The 15,081-nt window shown below is 40.5% G+C and overlaps 2 protein-coding genes across 2 annotated transcripts; one reads left to right on the top strand and one right to left on the bottom strand.

The window, feature by feature from the left end:
* Positions 1-1,199: 1,199 nt before the first annotated feature.
* itpkca (inositol-trisphosphate 3-kinase Ca) lies at positions 1,200-6,948 on the bottom strand. The gene is made up of 7 exons (XM_056285425.1): positions 6,816-6,948; positions 3,553-3,652; positions 3,170-3,383; positions 2,821-3,025; positions 2,554-2,655; positions 2,396-2,467; positions 1,200-2,308 (listed from the first exon to the last, which is right to left on the bottom strand). The coding sequence occupies exons 1-7, from the start codon at positions 6,825-6,827 to the stop codon at positions 2,102-2,104; spliced, it is 912 nt and encodes a 303-aa protein (XP_056141400.1). The 5' UTR covers positions 6,828-6,948; the 3' UTR covers positions 1,200-2,101.
* Positions 6,135-13,178, top strand: ccdc61 (coiled-coil domain containing 61). Its single transcript, XM_056285405.1, has 13 exons — positions 6,135-6,342; positions 7,665-7,822; positions 7,906-7,988; positions 8,823-8,983; positions 9,178-9,330; positions 9,412-9,619; positions 9,730-9,812; positions 9,945-10,168; positions 11,207-11,285; positions 11,713-11,910; positions 12,037-12,070; positions 12,172-12,241; positions 12,435-13,178. The coding sequence occupies exons 2-13, from the start codon at positions 7,675-7,677 to the stop codon at positions 12,527-12,529; spliced, it is 1,536 nt and encodes a 511-aa protein (XP_056141380.1). The 5' UTR covers positions 6,135-6,342; positions 7,665-7,674; the 3' UTR covers positions 12,530-13,178.
* The last annotated feature ends 1,903 nt before the right edge of the window (positions 13,179-15,081 follow it).

The following is a 15,081-nucleotide window of genomic DNA, read 5'->3' as shown; positions in this document are numbered from 1 at the left end:
AGATCTGTCCTAAGTCTATCAAAACTATGCTGAATTTGTCATTATTCATCTGTACCCTTTCAGCTTTGGCTGGCAATTTTTACATGTATTTTACAAATGTACATTGTTTAATGTTCTTGCCTATGACACTTAATCAAGGCAAACCCGTGAACAGATGACACTGAGCTACAGTATTGTCATTTTATTTTCCAATACTCCTTAGGCACGAGGGGGGGGTCATCTGTTGTTTTGTATGTTCTGTTTTGAATTTCTTTAAAAATATAAAATGTGGAGATATTTGTTAATACTGGATACTTTATTGTTATTTGTACCTACATCTCCGATAAAAATACTTTTGAAAAAACAAACAAACATGCAGAACACCCTCCTGTCCTGTCCCTGACCACGACATGGATGTCCACCTGGATTTGGTCCCCAGGCGCTACAGGAAAGGGCTGCCCACTGTTTCTGGCTGCTCCTGGACGAAGGACAGCGGTACGGGAAAAATACAGAAGGAACATTTCTACAGCCACCACTCTCTACATGCATGTGTGTGTTCTAGTGTGTAGCTGTAAGATGGATAGTCTCGCTTCTCTTCTCAACAATATACACGGTTGAATACTGTATTATAGCCACTGTCAACAGGTTTTTTTTTCTATTTATGAAATTGTATTGCTTTTTTTCATTCTTTACAGATGACAAACCAAATTCCATTACTTCCTTGACTACTTATCTTAGATATTCTACATTATATTGTCGTTTTATGAGCCTCCCACTTTGCCATGTGCTACTAACACTGCCCATTTTGTGAACATGCTAATGCTAGCTTTGAAAAATGAGGGTTGAGAGAGCGAGTTGATAATCACCTTTGTGAGACTGGTTATCAGTGACTGCCAATGCTAGGTTTTATGTTGCCAGTTAAGGCAAAGATACCCTGACTACATGTTAAACTTCCTTTGAGAGACATACACTAACATTCAAGTAGAATTATACGTTGCACTTTCAGGAACTACAGTAACTTCTAAACTTTTTGAGAGGAGGGACAGCTACGAGTGTTTTAATTAGGGAAATGATCAGAAGTAGGGTACAGGTCAACAAATAATGTATGGGGAAAAGCCAAATGATGAACTTAACTAAATACAAAATAATAGCACAAAAGATGTCCAGATGCTTATACACAGCATTAAAAATTCAGAATTTCTTGTTGTAATTGTACAATTTGATCCCAAGGTAACAAAGCATGAAACCAAATGAAATCACTAATTTGTTGGAGCCCCCACCTTTTTATTCCTGGGGCCTGGATTAGGTCCCCCTCTCTCAACTGTGAAAATCAATTGTAACCTTAACACATAATTGGTGCAAACTATAATCTCAACCAAATTATCAAGCCATCGTGGCACAGTTTGTTCAAATAGCAGCAATTTCAAAATTCACTTAAATATAAGAAGATATTTGACTATAAATGCAATGGATTATAAAACATAGAATGATCAAAGACATGGATTTAACTACATAAAAAGGATGCTAGATTAAACAAATAAAACAGTAATGAAAGTAAAAGGCAACTGTTGTGTATCTTTGCGTCATAGTTTTAGCACCATTTGCTGATGTTGAAAGCCTACGGGGTATGTGTAAGCATAGACATATATAAGTTGGTAAGTGTATGTCTGAGTGATGAGAGTGGATGTATAAAGGGGTGGTCTTGGATTCAAGAATTTACCATTGAGCATTCTGGAATTATTTTCTGCCATTTTAAAACAAAACAACTGTGACAAAAGGCATATTTTATAACTCCAATGTAATACCCACTTTCAACCACACAATCCACGTATTTAAAAAGGTATTTGTCCTTGTATGACAAAATGGGGCAGGGCAACGTCACAGCATTAGAGAAAATGACTATCAGTGAAAGCATTCTTCTTTTTCTTCGTTAATAAAACAGCCCTTTTATTTTTCACAACAGCCTGATTCATTATCTTCAAACATTCAAGTCCAAAATTTCAGCAACATAAAATTCAGGAGCCAATCCAGCTGGAACCATAACCAACTGCATAATGTACAGTGCTAAAAGGATTGAGGGTTTAAAGTATACAAAAATTCCAAGGCATTTTTGGAGTGAAGTTCAGATAAAGGTCAGAATGTCAGACATTATGTCAACAAGGTTGTCCAAACCCCATAGGTAGCCATCTTCTCGGTTCCCCTCCACCCAGGGTGTGCGGTGGTCCAAGGTGATTGAGGGGGGTAAAGCCACTGTCTTTCCAAAATCAATCATCCACACTCCTGTTTTCCCTGTTCCATCATGCACAAACAACAAGGAACTCCCAACAACCTGTAGGGAGACAAATGATGTGTCACCTGGGGTCTTTATGTCTAATATACCTTAGTTCTGGCTCAAGAAAAATGTACCATGTCTGACCTCATGTGTTCTGAAGAAGTCTGAAGTTTCCAACACCCAGCGCAACTGTTTTAGCCGCCACAGGTAGCCCCTCTGATGGAAAAGAAAGTCACTTCACAAATACAGAGACAACAAAGTTTACTATTTAAGTAAACGAAAGATAATAACATCTTGCTCACCATGATTTGGGGGTTGGAATCTGCAAAGTCTTTAAGTGCTTCCATCACTTGCTCTCTGCTTCTTGTCCTTTTGAAGTTTGTGTGACACTCCCCATTTGCCTTCTGCACAGGAAATTAAAAGAACACACAAAGCTAACTGACAAACTATTAGCATTCATTTTTTCCAGAAACAATGATTATTTGAAAATTGATTAAAATAATAGAATAACCACATGGATGTGTATGAAGATAATTATCACTTGAGTGATTGTGAGGTATTGAGCTTACTCTGACTCCCTCAATGCGGAAGCCCAGTGTTGCTGTGGAGCTTAGGGTCTCCCTCCATTGCATGTATCTGCTTTTGAGTACTGCCTGCTGTGCTTGTTCCTGGGCTGTGGGGGCCTCTGGGTCCACAGCCACCATCTTGTCATACATATCCTTACGAGGGTTCGGCCGCTCCCGTGCCACCACTAGCTCTTCTTCTAGATATGTACTGTGAGAGACAGTGTAGTTTCTGTTACATTTTTCAATTTATGAGTTAGCATAGAAACAGAAAAATTTCAGGTCTCACACAAACCTTTAGTCATTTGCAGTCAATGAAAAAACCAAAACAAAAATCACATTCACTAAAACTCACCGACTGCCCATCTTACAGTCCATGATGGCAGGATTGGTGAAATGAGTCAGCAGGTTGTCCATCATGTTGTAATCATGCTCTTCTTGCTGCACCACACCATGGTAGGCTGGCACAAAAGGCTTCAATGTGTCCTCCATCAGCTTCTGGAAGCATTGTCGCTCCCCCTCACAAAATCTCTTCAGTAGCTTTCCATATTCCCCAACTTGGAAACAACCTGCAAAAATCCCCCATATAAAAGGGCATGAGAAGGCAGAGATTGAGCATGTTTTGTGGGATAAATACAACCATACTCAAGTTCACTGGTTCCTGTCGGGGAGTTTTTTTTTAACACAGCAAGGCATAGAAAAAAAAGAAAGAGGTAAGCTTAGGCTGTATAGACAAACCTGCATGTCCTACCACTTGTAGCCACTCCTGTGGTTTCTTTGGGGACATAGAGATGGGAGATGAGGTCCCCTGTCTTGTCTGTTTCTTCCATGTGGCGTTCTGCATGGGGAGGGTAATGACCATATTAGACCTCAGGCAGTCATTTTTCAGTATATATACTCAGGTACATTCCTCTGATAGTTGTGTTTTTCTGTGTCTCCACTGAGAGACCAGAACTCAGACTTCAGACTTAGTCACTTGGTTTCGGCCTTATGGGTAAATGTCTCCATGGAAACGGTCATTCACCATGAGACTCAGTGAATACATATAGAGGAGGGTTCTAACTCTGATCTTATGCAACAGGGACATAAATTCATCAAACATTTACAGACAAGACTTGTTTTGCATGAAGATACCATGCACAACACTTCATAAACACTTTGTGTGAATCATTTATAAAGGTTTTGAGATGGTACTATGCATAATTTGGAAAAATAATTAACATTAATAATTCAGAAAACTATTTGAGCCAGTTTTATGTAACTTCATGGCAGGATTTTGTAAAAATCTGCTCTATTACAATGTATAATACTGTAGCTTGTTCAGGTTTACCGGGGGGTACAAGTGTTGTATATAGTTGGGGGAATGTTTTGCAGTTCCGGGGGGGGGGGGGCTGGTACACTGTTGCTGGGTCAAGGGTTAGTGGGTCGAGACGAGGGAGAGACAACCTGTGAGTTGGGCTTAATGGCGTTGTGTGCAGCGTGTCTGTGGCCGACAACAGCCGTGAATAAACACTCAGTTGTAAGTTTCAAAGTGTGTGTGTGTGTGGGTGTGTGTGTGTGTGTGTGTGTGTGTGTGTGTGTGTGTGTGTTTGTGCGTGCGTTTTCTTTTTTATAGCAGTGAACGCTACAATATTATATCATAATATTGGTTTGGCGGCCTGTCCAGGGTGTCTTCAAGCCTGCCACCCAATGATTACTGGGATAGGCTCCAGCATCCCCGCAACCCTGGTTGGGATAAGCGGCTTGGATAATGGATGGATGGAATATTGGCCTATGGACAAAGCAAGAGAGGCAAGATTGAGTGGCTTGGACATGTGTGGAGGAGAGATGCTGGGTATATTGGGAGAAGGATGCTGAATATGGAGCTGCCAGGGAAGAGGAAAAGATGAAGGCCAAAGAGGAGGCTCATGGATGTGGTGAGGGAGGACATGCAGGTGGCTGGTGTGACAGAGGAAGATGCAGAGGACAGGAAGAGATGGAAACGGATGATCCACTGTGGTGACCCCTAACCCCAAGTTTTTTTCAATTACGACTTTTGGGAAAAGTAAAGGCCTATTTCCCTCCAAATGAAGTTGAAAGGGTAATTCATGCATTTATTACATCTCGTTTGGATTATTGTAACTCATTGTATGTTGGCGTAGCTCAGTCGTCGCTTCGTCGCCTGCAGCTTGTACAAAATGCAGCTGCTCGCCTGCTAACAGGAAAGAAACGACGTGATCACATAATGCCTGTACTGGCCTCCCTTCATTGGCTTCCTGTCTGTTTTAAGATCCAGTTTAAGATTTTATTACTTGTTTTTAAGTCTTTAAATGGGCTGGCACCATCTTATTTATCTGAGCTAATACATCATCAGACACCAGTCAGGGCACTCAGGTCAACAAACCAGATGCTCTTACATGCACGAGATCCAGGCTTAAGAATCGGGACGACAGAGCCTTTGCAGTGGCTGCCCCTGATCTCTGGAACAACTTACCAGTACACATAAGATCTGCTCAGACCCTAGAGACTTTTAAATCTTTGTTAAAGACCTACCTCTTCTCGCTGGCGTTCAATTCAAGTTGAGCTTGACACCGTGGTTTTATTGTGGAAATATACTTTTCTGTTTTATTGTTTACATTTTAATTTCTTTATTATGTATTTTTTACATATATTTTTATATTCATATGTGTCACTTATTCTATATTGTATTTTAAGCTTGTTCAGCACTTTGGTTCAACTGTGGTTGTTTTAAATGTGCTATATAAATAAACTTGACTTGACGTGACTTGACTAACGGCAGCAACCGAAAGTAGTAGTAGTAGTAATATTGGCTTATGGCATTCGAACACTTAAAATACAAAATTTGGGGAATTTACATTGTTTTATGTCAATGACCGATGACTATATAATAATGTTATGATTAAAGTTTACAGATTTCCTTGCAAGGGATGGATAAGATGTTTTTGAGTAGTTTTCACAGGGAATGGGGTGTTAGATAAGTCCATCCATCCATTATCCAAACCGCTTATCCTGCTCTCAGGGTCGCGGGGATGATGGAGCCTATCCCAGCAGTCACTGGGCGGCAGGCGGGGAGAGACACCCTGGACAGGCCGCCAGACCATCACAGGGAATAAAAAGTTAGATACGTTGCTACGTATAATCACAGCGCACCGTAACACATATTCCTACTTATTACCTGTGGAGGGCAGCAATGCCTCCCAGATGCCTCAACTCCTGGAAGAAAAGAAATGGCAGAAGAAGAAGGACACGCGGGGGGGGGGGGGGGGACTGGTCAAGAGAAGAAGACGAAGAAAAAAAGGAAAGTGGCGAAGAAGAAAGATTTAACGTTCCCGGTTGTTGTACCGCTCCGTCCGACAGTGGCGCTTGCCACGGCTAGCTGCAGTTGCTGAATGTGTGCAAACAGTATGAACGCCTGCTAGTAAATAAAATGTTTAGTCTGCGGGATTTCATTTCAGGCGATGATACTGAAGCTAAAGCCAATAACTGACGCCTCCGGTTGATTCAAGCGCATCACTGCTGCTACGAAGGGTAAAGTTAAACGATGTCTTTGTGGGTCTATTCTCAATGAATGACAGAGCTAGCGGCTACCCAAAACAACCCGTACAACTTCCACTGCTATTTGGGTTAACTATCGACGAAGGTGCTCATGCTAACAACATAAGCTAGCATTCGCCGGTTAACGAAACGCAAACGTATTAACGCTACTGTTGCTAGGACGGTAACGCAGTAGTTTGAAGTAGCCGCCAGATGTTTTATTAATAACAGAGCCGGAGAGAAGAGACGATGTTGTGACCAGTGACCACCCCGCAATTTTCTCCCCTTCCTCTTGCAACGGTGTTGGAAGTTGGCTAACAAGTTGGGACGTCGGCTGACAATGCTGTCAATTTATCCACGCAAAGTTCCCAATAAGTATAACTTAAGAGATAAGACGGGAGAGTGTCTCGTCAAACCGCCGGGCAACGTCCAGCGGCTTTATTGTCTAGCGTTACGCCGACACATACCTCGTAAAACATGACTCTACGCCTTTTCCAAGTTGTTCTTGTCCTCCAGGAAAATGGGCCATAAAATGCTACGCAAGCCCGCCGCACAGTATTGACTTTAAGAAAACTCAACTTTTGAAATCGATTAGCGCCGTTCTCTAGCGCGCCCCCCTCGGTGTATGTATGCTGGAGGGCGGAGATTGGAGGAAAAACCGAGCGAACCCGGTCAGTAAAGTTCCGCTCGCATTGTGCACACTGCGCACACACCGCCATAAGCCTTCCCCCGATTTGTCGACACTGAGTTACGCTGTTGTATCATTTTTAATTGAATACTTTTTGGACATCATGAAGCTCATCGTGGAGCATATTTTGGCTTTCTTGTAAGACATATGCTCCTGTTTGTCATACACGTGGAAACATAGCACTGTATTAGTGCTCTTGGGTATAAAAGCCATTTATTTGAAAGTAACTTTTTTCATACAACACAAAATGTTGTCGTGCTTCAATGATGTCTTTGCTGTACTGTCTTATGTGATTGTTCTCATCATGTGTGACTGGAGATGCCAAACACTGCAAATGACATGGCAAAAAGTTCAGCAATGTGGTGGGATTGATTTTTAAAAAATTTTTTGTCCTACAATTTTTCCACAACACAAGTCAGTGAGTAGAAGGAAGGGGTATACATTTACGCACTATTTATAAGAAACGTCCATTTATTAAAGACCGATATTATAAGCTATCACATAATGGTCTACCCGCCCGCTGTTACAAAGGGAGCCTGAGAAAAATGTCATGCTGTAGTCGGAGACAACGCTGGACTGACTCGAACAATGAAGGGATTATCTACTAATGTTTTATAATTAAATGCAGGTCCAGAGCGATGGAGGTGGGCTCAGCAGTGATCGAGGACATTGTATTCCGAGGTGTGGAGTTCACTGTGAAAATAGAACTGGAGAAGGGCTTGCTGATTGTCGAGATCTCTGACTCTATGACAGCTGATCAGTGGATGGGGGAATTTGACCCGGCATGTAAGTTTAAAATTTGACTAACTTGAACCAAACGCTGTTATAGGTTTAAATAGATCTGCTGAAATCATTCTCTTATTTTGTAGATATTGAGGACCTTACACGCAAAACTGGCAACTTCAAGCAATTTCCTATTTTTTGTAACATGCTGGAATCTGCTGTTAAAAAGGTATGTCTCTGGCTGAAAGTAAATAGACTAAAAGCTGTGATGGCCTTGTGGATGGACATTACTTAAACCTACCAATGCTTTCTACTTATTTGCTCCACTCCATAGTCTAAATCAAAGCTTAGTTCACAGAACCAGGATATCAAGTATTTTTGTTCAGTGTATCTACATTTCCCTTCAATAATACCATAAAAAAATAAATTGTATGCTACAAGCTTGAGGCTATTGGAAAATCACCCTTTTTCTGGTATTGTAACACTGGTATTCAAAACATCACTTTTAACTGCCACGTATAAGAATTATTGTATTTGTTCATGCTACTTAGGAGTTCAAAATATCTGGGAAAAAAATATGAATTGATAAGGCATAATGTTGATTTGAAAATGCATTGGGCATGAAAAAGAAATGATGCCAAGCCAGGAAGCCAGCATATTTTGGTAGTGTTCAAATGGGGTTGTGGAAAACTTGTTGCAACTTTGTGTTATTCATAAAAACATCCATGAAAACCCATTATAAGGTCCTGGAAGTAATCTATTGGTCTTTCCTTAAGTCACCAGAATTTGCACGTAGAAACGATGAAAAAGAAGAGAATCATTCTGAATTGGAGTCAATTCTATGATTCTCTTGAGAATGAACGACTTCCCCACCCACACATGATGGTGAAATATATTTTGGTGGTTTTTCTGCAGCATGACTATTTAATCTTGCACATTGCAAAGATAAGTCTTTAGAGTGCTATGCTGGGGGGTGATTTTCTAAAGAGTTGGTAACCTGTTTAGGTTCTTAGGTCACTGTATCTATATAGATTATAGTGTTTGACATGAGCTTTTTCTGCAGACGAGTGATTCTGTTACCCTTGACCTCTTGACCTATGCCGATTTGGAGCTCCTTCGTAACAGAAAGGCCGGTGTTATTGGTCGTCCCCGTGGCCAACAGCAGTCTCCTGTTCTCAGTGCCAAAAGATATCTTATCCTCATTTACACCGTGGAGTTTGACAGGTCTGTCTCTTCTGGATTCACTGTACAGTTGACAGAGTATCAAGCATTGCCCAAGTTGGGTGATGCTCTCCTTTAAGTCAGAGGAACTAATTTTTCTTGCTATTTTAAAAATAAATGTTGTTTGTTATTGCAGGTTTGGTCTCTCAGTTGTTGTAATTGGGTGTAGTTACTGATCATATTTTTTTTGTCCATAGGATACACTATCCCTTGCCTCTGCCTTACCAGGGTAAACCTGACCCAGCTGCTCTACAGAAAGAAATCAGAGCCTTGAGAAATGAACTAAATAGCCTAATTTCTCATGGAGATCACAAACCAGCAGAACTAGAAATACAACGGCTACGAGCAGAGTAAGAACAGCAGTGTTGCCTCTTGATGTTGACAGACGTGAGGTGAATAGGGTATGTATTGATATCTGCCTTATATTCAAGACTGGCTCTGGCGAAAGAGGAGAAAGAGGCCATGGCCAAGGCTCTGGAGAGACTGCAGATTAGTGGAGGGGGTCCCACACCTGGAAGAGAAGCATGGAAAGTCAGAGACGTGGTGAGGACCCTGGAGGAGCAGCTTGTCAAAGAGAGGGCTAAAAGCCAGCGTTCTGCAAGCAAGAGGAGCCAAGAGCAGCGCCTCCTAATGGAGCAGGTGAGGCCCTTCTGCTTTGCAGTTGAATTATTCACTGTGAAATCATTATAGGATTTTAACTATTTCTTTGGTTATGCAGTTGCTAAACTTTTTTTCTTGTTTTTGTCAAGTTTGAAGAGCTCAGGGCATCAGAGTGTGCTCTACGAATTCGAGTCAAGAGTCTCACCAGTGAACTGGCGTTGTTACGGAGGGGGTAAGACAATCACCATATACAGAGATTCTTTAACTATTATTTTCTCTTTTTTGATTCACTCACTCACATGTGTTCTCAACACTTTAACCTCCCAATTATCTAATATGGACACATCACATTGTGTGACTGTAGCAGGACGACTCCTGTTCTGTCTGATCAAACCGGCTCCCGGGGTGATGGGGAAATTTATCGCTCACTGTCCCGAGATCGGCGGTCAGGGTACGGGGCAACCAGGGCTCGCTCTGGATCCCGAGAGAGAAAAGAAGATAGGGGGCGAAGGTCAGAGGAAAGAGGAAGAAGAGCAGATTCCTCAGGGCCACGGGCTCACATCCCAAGGCCATCACCCTCTCCCACAGGTATTAGCTATGATGATATACATGCTGATACACACTGCTGATGTCAGATTTGTTAATTTATTTACATGTGCGTGGGCTTCAATGTTACCGTAATTAGTTTGAAAAAAATTAAACGGGTTGATCAATAACTTGGACAACCACAGTATTCAGCTCCATTCAGTGATGTATAGGTACCACTTCCAGTTTTGTTAAGTCAATTTTCTTTAAACATAAGGTGATAAAGTATAGACAACAGGCATTCATGTTTTGTTTTTTTTTTCCAAAATTATATAGGTTAACAACATGTTATATTATGTTGTTATTGACATTTCTGTAGAGCAATAGGGGTCATGTTTACAGAGAATCAACATCTCAACGTCAATAGACTAATTTTATTGACTTTTATTTGATCTCAGACTAAACATTGAGAATTTTAAGACTATTAAACTGGTAATCCAAACATTACTGCATTGACTTTTAACTGTTACATTATAAGAGTAGTGGCCCAGTGGTTAGTACTGTTGCCTGACAGCAAGAAGGTTCTGGGTTCAAACACCAGGCCGTCCCACGTCCTTTCTGTGTGGAGTTTACTTGTTCTCCCTGTGTTTATGTGGGTTTCCTCCGGGTGCTCCGGTTTCCTCCCACCATCAAAAAGACATGCGTGTTAGGTTAATACTCCTGCCTGTGTCCCTGACCAAGGCAATGGAAAGAAGAACTGGAATTGGTCCCCGGGCGCTGCAGCTGCCCACTACTCCTATACAACAGGATGGGTTAAATGCGGAGAAAAATTTTCATTGTAAGGCTACAATTCATTGTAAGGTACAATGACGAAATGTGGCTTTTTTCCTTTTCTAAATTTCAGTGTTACAACTCGGTACTATTACTGTCACACTTTTGGTGCAGTGGTAGACTTGTGCTCATAATGTTGTCAGCTGTTTCTTAATGTACCTGGTAATTGGTCGTCCCTCAACCAATGTTCTTTTGATTATGTATCATTGTCATTTTTTTGTAGTCAGTAACTACAGCTTCACCTTAATCTTTACACCCACATTTTTTCAGGATCACGGGTACCACGCTTTGATCCAACTGCTTACATCCAGGACAGACAGCGCAGGCAGAAAGAAACAGAAATTAAAAAGTTAGTTACTTTCTTCTTTTTTTTTCTCTCAAGTGGCAAGAGGTTACTTTTTGGAATTGGGCAACTTTTTTTTTTACACCAGTTGCTGCAAAGACAGCCTAGCCCCCCCCCCCCCCATTTGCATAGCAACTAGCTGCACTTGTATGCCTTAACGGAAGTCCCTATATTACCAGGAAAGTTTCGTGCCTGGTGGCAGATAATACAAAGCAAAACCATGGCTTCTGGGGTACTGGTCTGAACAGTGATTGTGTCATTCTTCCACAGCCATGTGACCTATGTGACCAACATGAATTTGATGATAGGTTAACAAAAAAAGTTACCTGGTGCCACTTTAAAGAAAAACTCAAGTCTAGCTAGTTCCATAAAGATCACCAGCTCTTTGGTAGTTTTACTACTATCATTAATGTTTTAAACTCCATCCCCTCAGACAGAGGAAGGTCCGTAGAGACATGTTGACATCACCTGTTGTCCTCGAGCGGGGTCGTTCACGCTCCAGAGAGGCCTACCCCTTGACAGCCAGGTCCAGCAGCAGAGGAAGGAGCTTATCCGTGGAGCAAGGGAGCAGGCACTCCTCTGAAGGTTCCTTGGTGGACATTGATGAAATGGCTAAAAACCTCATGTTCAGGTGATCTCCTATCTCATGAGTGTGGTTGCACTAATATAGAATTACCATTTGGAAAACTTTCATGAAGTTATTCTGATAAAGAAACATACCTTGGCTGCCAGTTTTAAATGATTTTCCTGTTTTCAGAGGAAGACAGCCAACTTGCAATGGTCCTAGTGTGGTGAGTGACACTATTTTTAACATGATTTTTTATTTTTGTTTTATAGAGCTTTTTCTTGCTTTCTAATTTGTATTTCTGATGAGTGGCATGTGTTTTTCTAGCCCAGAGGAAGCCATTTAAGCAGGAAGCAATATTGTAGCACTCCCACACATAGGATGAAGTCAGACAAAGGTAAATACATCACAACTCTAGATCTGCCAAGTAATGAATTGTAGAATTCTAATATAATAAATTATATTAGAAACAGCTAATGTTATGAAAGTGTATTAAAAATGCTCATTAGATGACATATTTACTAGTATATTTGAATGATCTGTTTCACTGGTTTGTTTGTGTTTTTTGTTTTTGTTTTTTTTAACTCAAGAAAGTTCCATAGATACAGGTGCGGAGCTGTCGGAGATTGATGCCAGGCTCCAAGCCCTTCAGGATTACATGAGGGACCTGGACACAGGGCACTAAAAGCAACATTAAGGCCTGAGCAGTGGATTTACTTTCACTATGCACAGACTGCCCAAAGCCCACTCGATGCAAAAAAGGGGGTTCCTAAATACAAAGGTGGTCTACTACAATTGATCTCAATTTCCTTTGGTAGAGCGAGATGCCTGGTCTTCTGCTAAGGGTTTTGACCTACTTAACTGTATACTGAGCTTGGCTTGATTTTGAGTTTTACAACATGACTTTATGAACTATAAAGCGATTGTGTGTGGTGACTAAGATTTCCTGCCATTTTTAAATACCGACCCCACCAAACTACCATTACGAAACTGATGTTAAACTTGTCGTTGCATCAGTGTTTCATTAATTCATTATATAGTATGTTTCATTACTTCATTTATATGTATAAAGAATTAGTGTAGATCAAGTTCTAAATCCTTTACTTGGCAAAATCAATCCACATTTCAGCTGTGAATTTTCAACTTGAGCATTCATGTTTCACAGTTAATACAGGGATGGTTTTACCACTCTGGGACTTTGCACAGTAATCTGCATGTATATATTTTATGTTCATCTATTTATTTTTTTAACATGTTTTTAAATGTTTGACCTTACTAAACAAATCTAGGATTCATTACAGATAATGAATATAACATTGGCAGCACATTTTACATTTTATTTCCTAATAGCACTAAATGGTGCCCCCCTTTGGGTCAGGGGTCAAGTCAATTTTATTTGTATAGCCCAATATCCTCATAATGGATTTAAATGGACCATTTTCCAGTCGTTGAACCAGAAAAGATATAATTTCCCCTTAAAGGTGTAATATATCCTTTAAACACAAAATATTTTAGTATTTGACAATATTTGGACATTTTAAAATGAACATCTCTCTCTGAATCAGAAATGAGAAAAGTTTCTATATTGATTTTGAATTGACCTTAAGAGGACATTACTGCATTTTCTGGGAAGCAAGTGTTGAAGGTTATCTGGATGGAAACCCTTTAGCAAATACATGGAGTGGCGCTCACAAAGCCATTGCGATGAGAAAAAGTTGCCTCGGAGTAAGAGATCATTAAAAACTAAATAAAAGACAGAAAACAACAGATAATGAATAATTCACATTTTTGCAAGACATTCCTAAAACACTTTATTATTTTAGAATATTTATTTGTGCCATGGATTTTTTTTTTTTAAATTGGGTTATGTCAAGAGGTAGCAGTAAATATGCATCTGTCTCAACAACAGTGTAAGCCATCTCTCATAGCTTATTTGACACGTAATAACCCACATGCCTTTGGAAGAGTGCGATGAATATTATGGCAACTGTGTGACTTTAAGTGGTCTGCCACTTCGTGGCTGAGTTGCTGTTGTTCCTGAATGCTTCCACTTTTCAGTAATACCACTTAGAGTTGACCGTGGAATATCTAGCAAGGAGGAAACTTCACGAACTTACTTATTGCAAAGGTGGCATCCTATGACAGTACCACGCTTGAATTCACTGAGCTCTTCAGAACGACCCATTCTTTCATAAATGTTTGTAAATGCAGACTGAATGGCTAGCTGCTGGATTTTATACACCTGTGGCAATGGGTCTGAATGAAACGCCTGAATTTAGTGATTAAGAGGTGTGTCCCAATACTTTTGTCTATATAGTGTAATGCTTGCTATGCTTTTTTCCCCCTTCAATTTACAGTATATGAAACCCCTGTGAAAAGGTAATTTTCAAATCTCGTGTGTGTGCTGGCTGAGACAGGTCAGACCCATTTGCACACAGATTGGCCAAACAGCACAGTTTGGAGTGCTGCACACTTTGCCAGTCAACTAGAGTACAAAGTGTGTCAAGTATCTGTTAATTGTGCCGATAGACAATCCCTTTCAGTTTGTATGGGAAACAGCTGCATGTTCACACGTTTTAGGATTAAAGAAAAACTCACGCATTGTTTTAATGGTGGAAAGGTTGTTCTTTGCCTCTCCCTCGTGAGTAGACTCATAGACGGTAAACAATATGGAGGAAGCAATGATAATGGTGGAAGATATGTGACTGCCGTCAAACAGACTGTCATCAGGCATGCTGCAATTTATACTAGCCGGAATGGTCACTCTTAGGGATTTTTTTTTTTTTGAAGTGAAAAATAAAGCAAATCCCAAGGCTGCAACCTCGAACTAGAAGAGCGATGCCAAAATTATAGCTACACGTTTTATTTTGAGGCACCATCCCTGGCCTTAACCAATCCTTATGAATATGCTACATCACGTAAAATGCCTGGAATGTTAATTTGAGATATACCACAAGTAGAGACCTTTCTGTTACAACTTACTGGTTGGCCCAGAGCAATTAATGTTTTACTAGCTCATATATCAAATGCTGACAGACCACTTCAGATGTCTCTCTAATGGACACTATCCACTTTCTCCAACATGTAATTCTAAATGACCTCAGGCATTGTGACCTATCCCCCCCCCCCATTTTTTAAAATAAATGATTTTACATAATTTCTTTTCTTAATGTCTTAACCAAAGTGAGTTTGAGAATGTGGTAGGGGTGTGGGGTCTTGTTTTGTTGCTCAATACTA

This window comes from Lampris incognitus, chromosome 8 (assembly GCF_029633865.1).
Source record: "Lampris incognitus isolate fLamInc1 chromosome 8, fLamInc1.hap2, whole genome shotgun sequence".
NCBI classification, from domain to species: Eukaryota; Metazoa; Chordata; class Actinopteri; order Lampriformes; family Lampridae; genus Lampris; species Lampris incognitus.
Note: the sequence above shows the minus strand (reverse complement) of the source record. Positions and strands in the feature narration are given on the sequence as shown.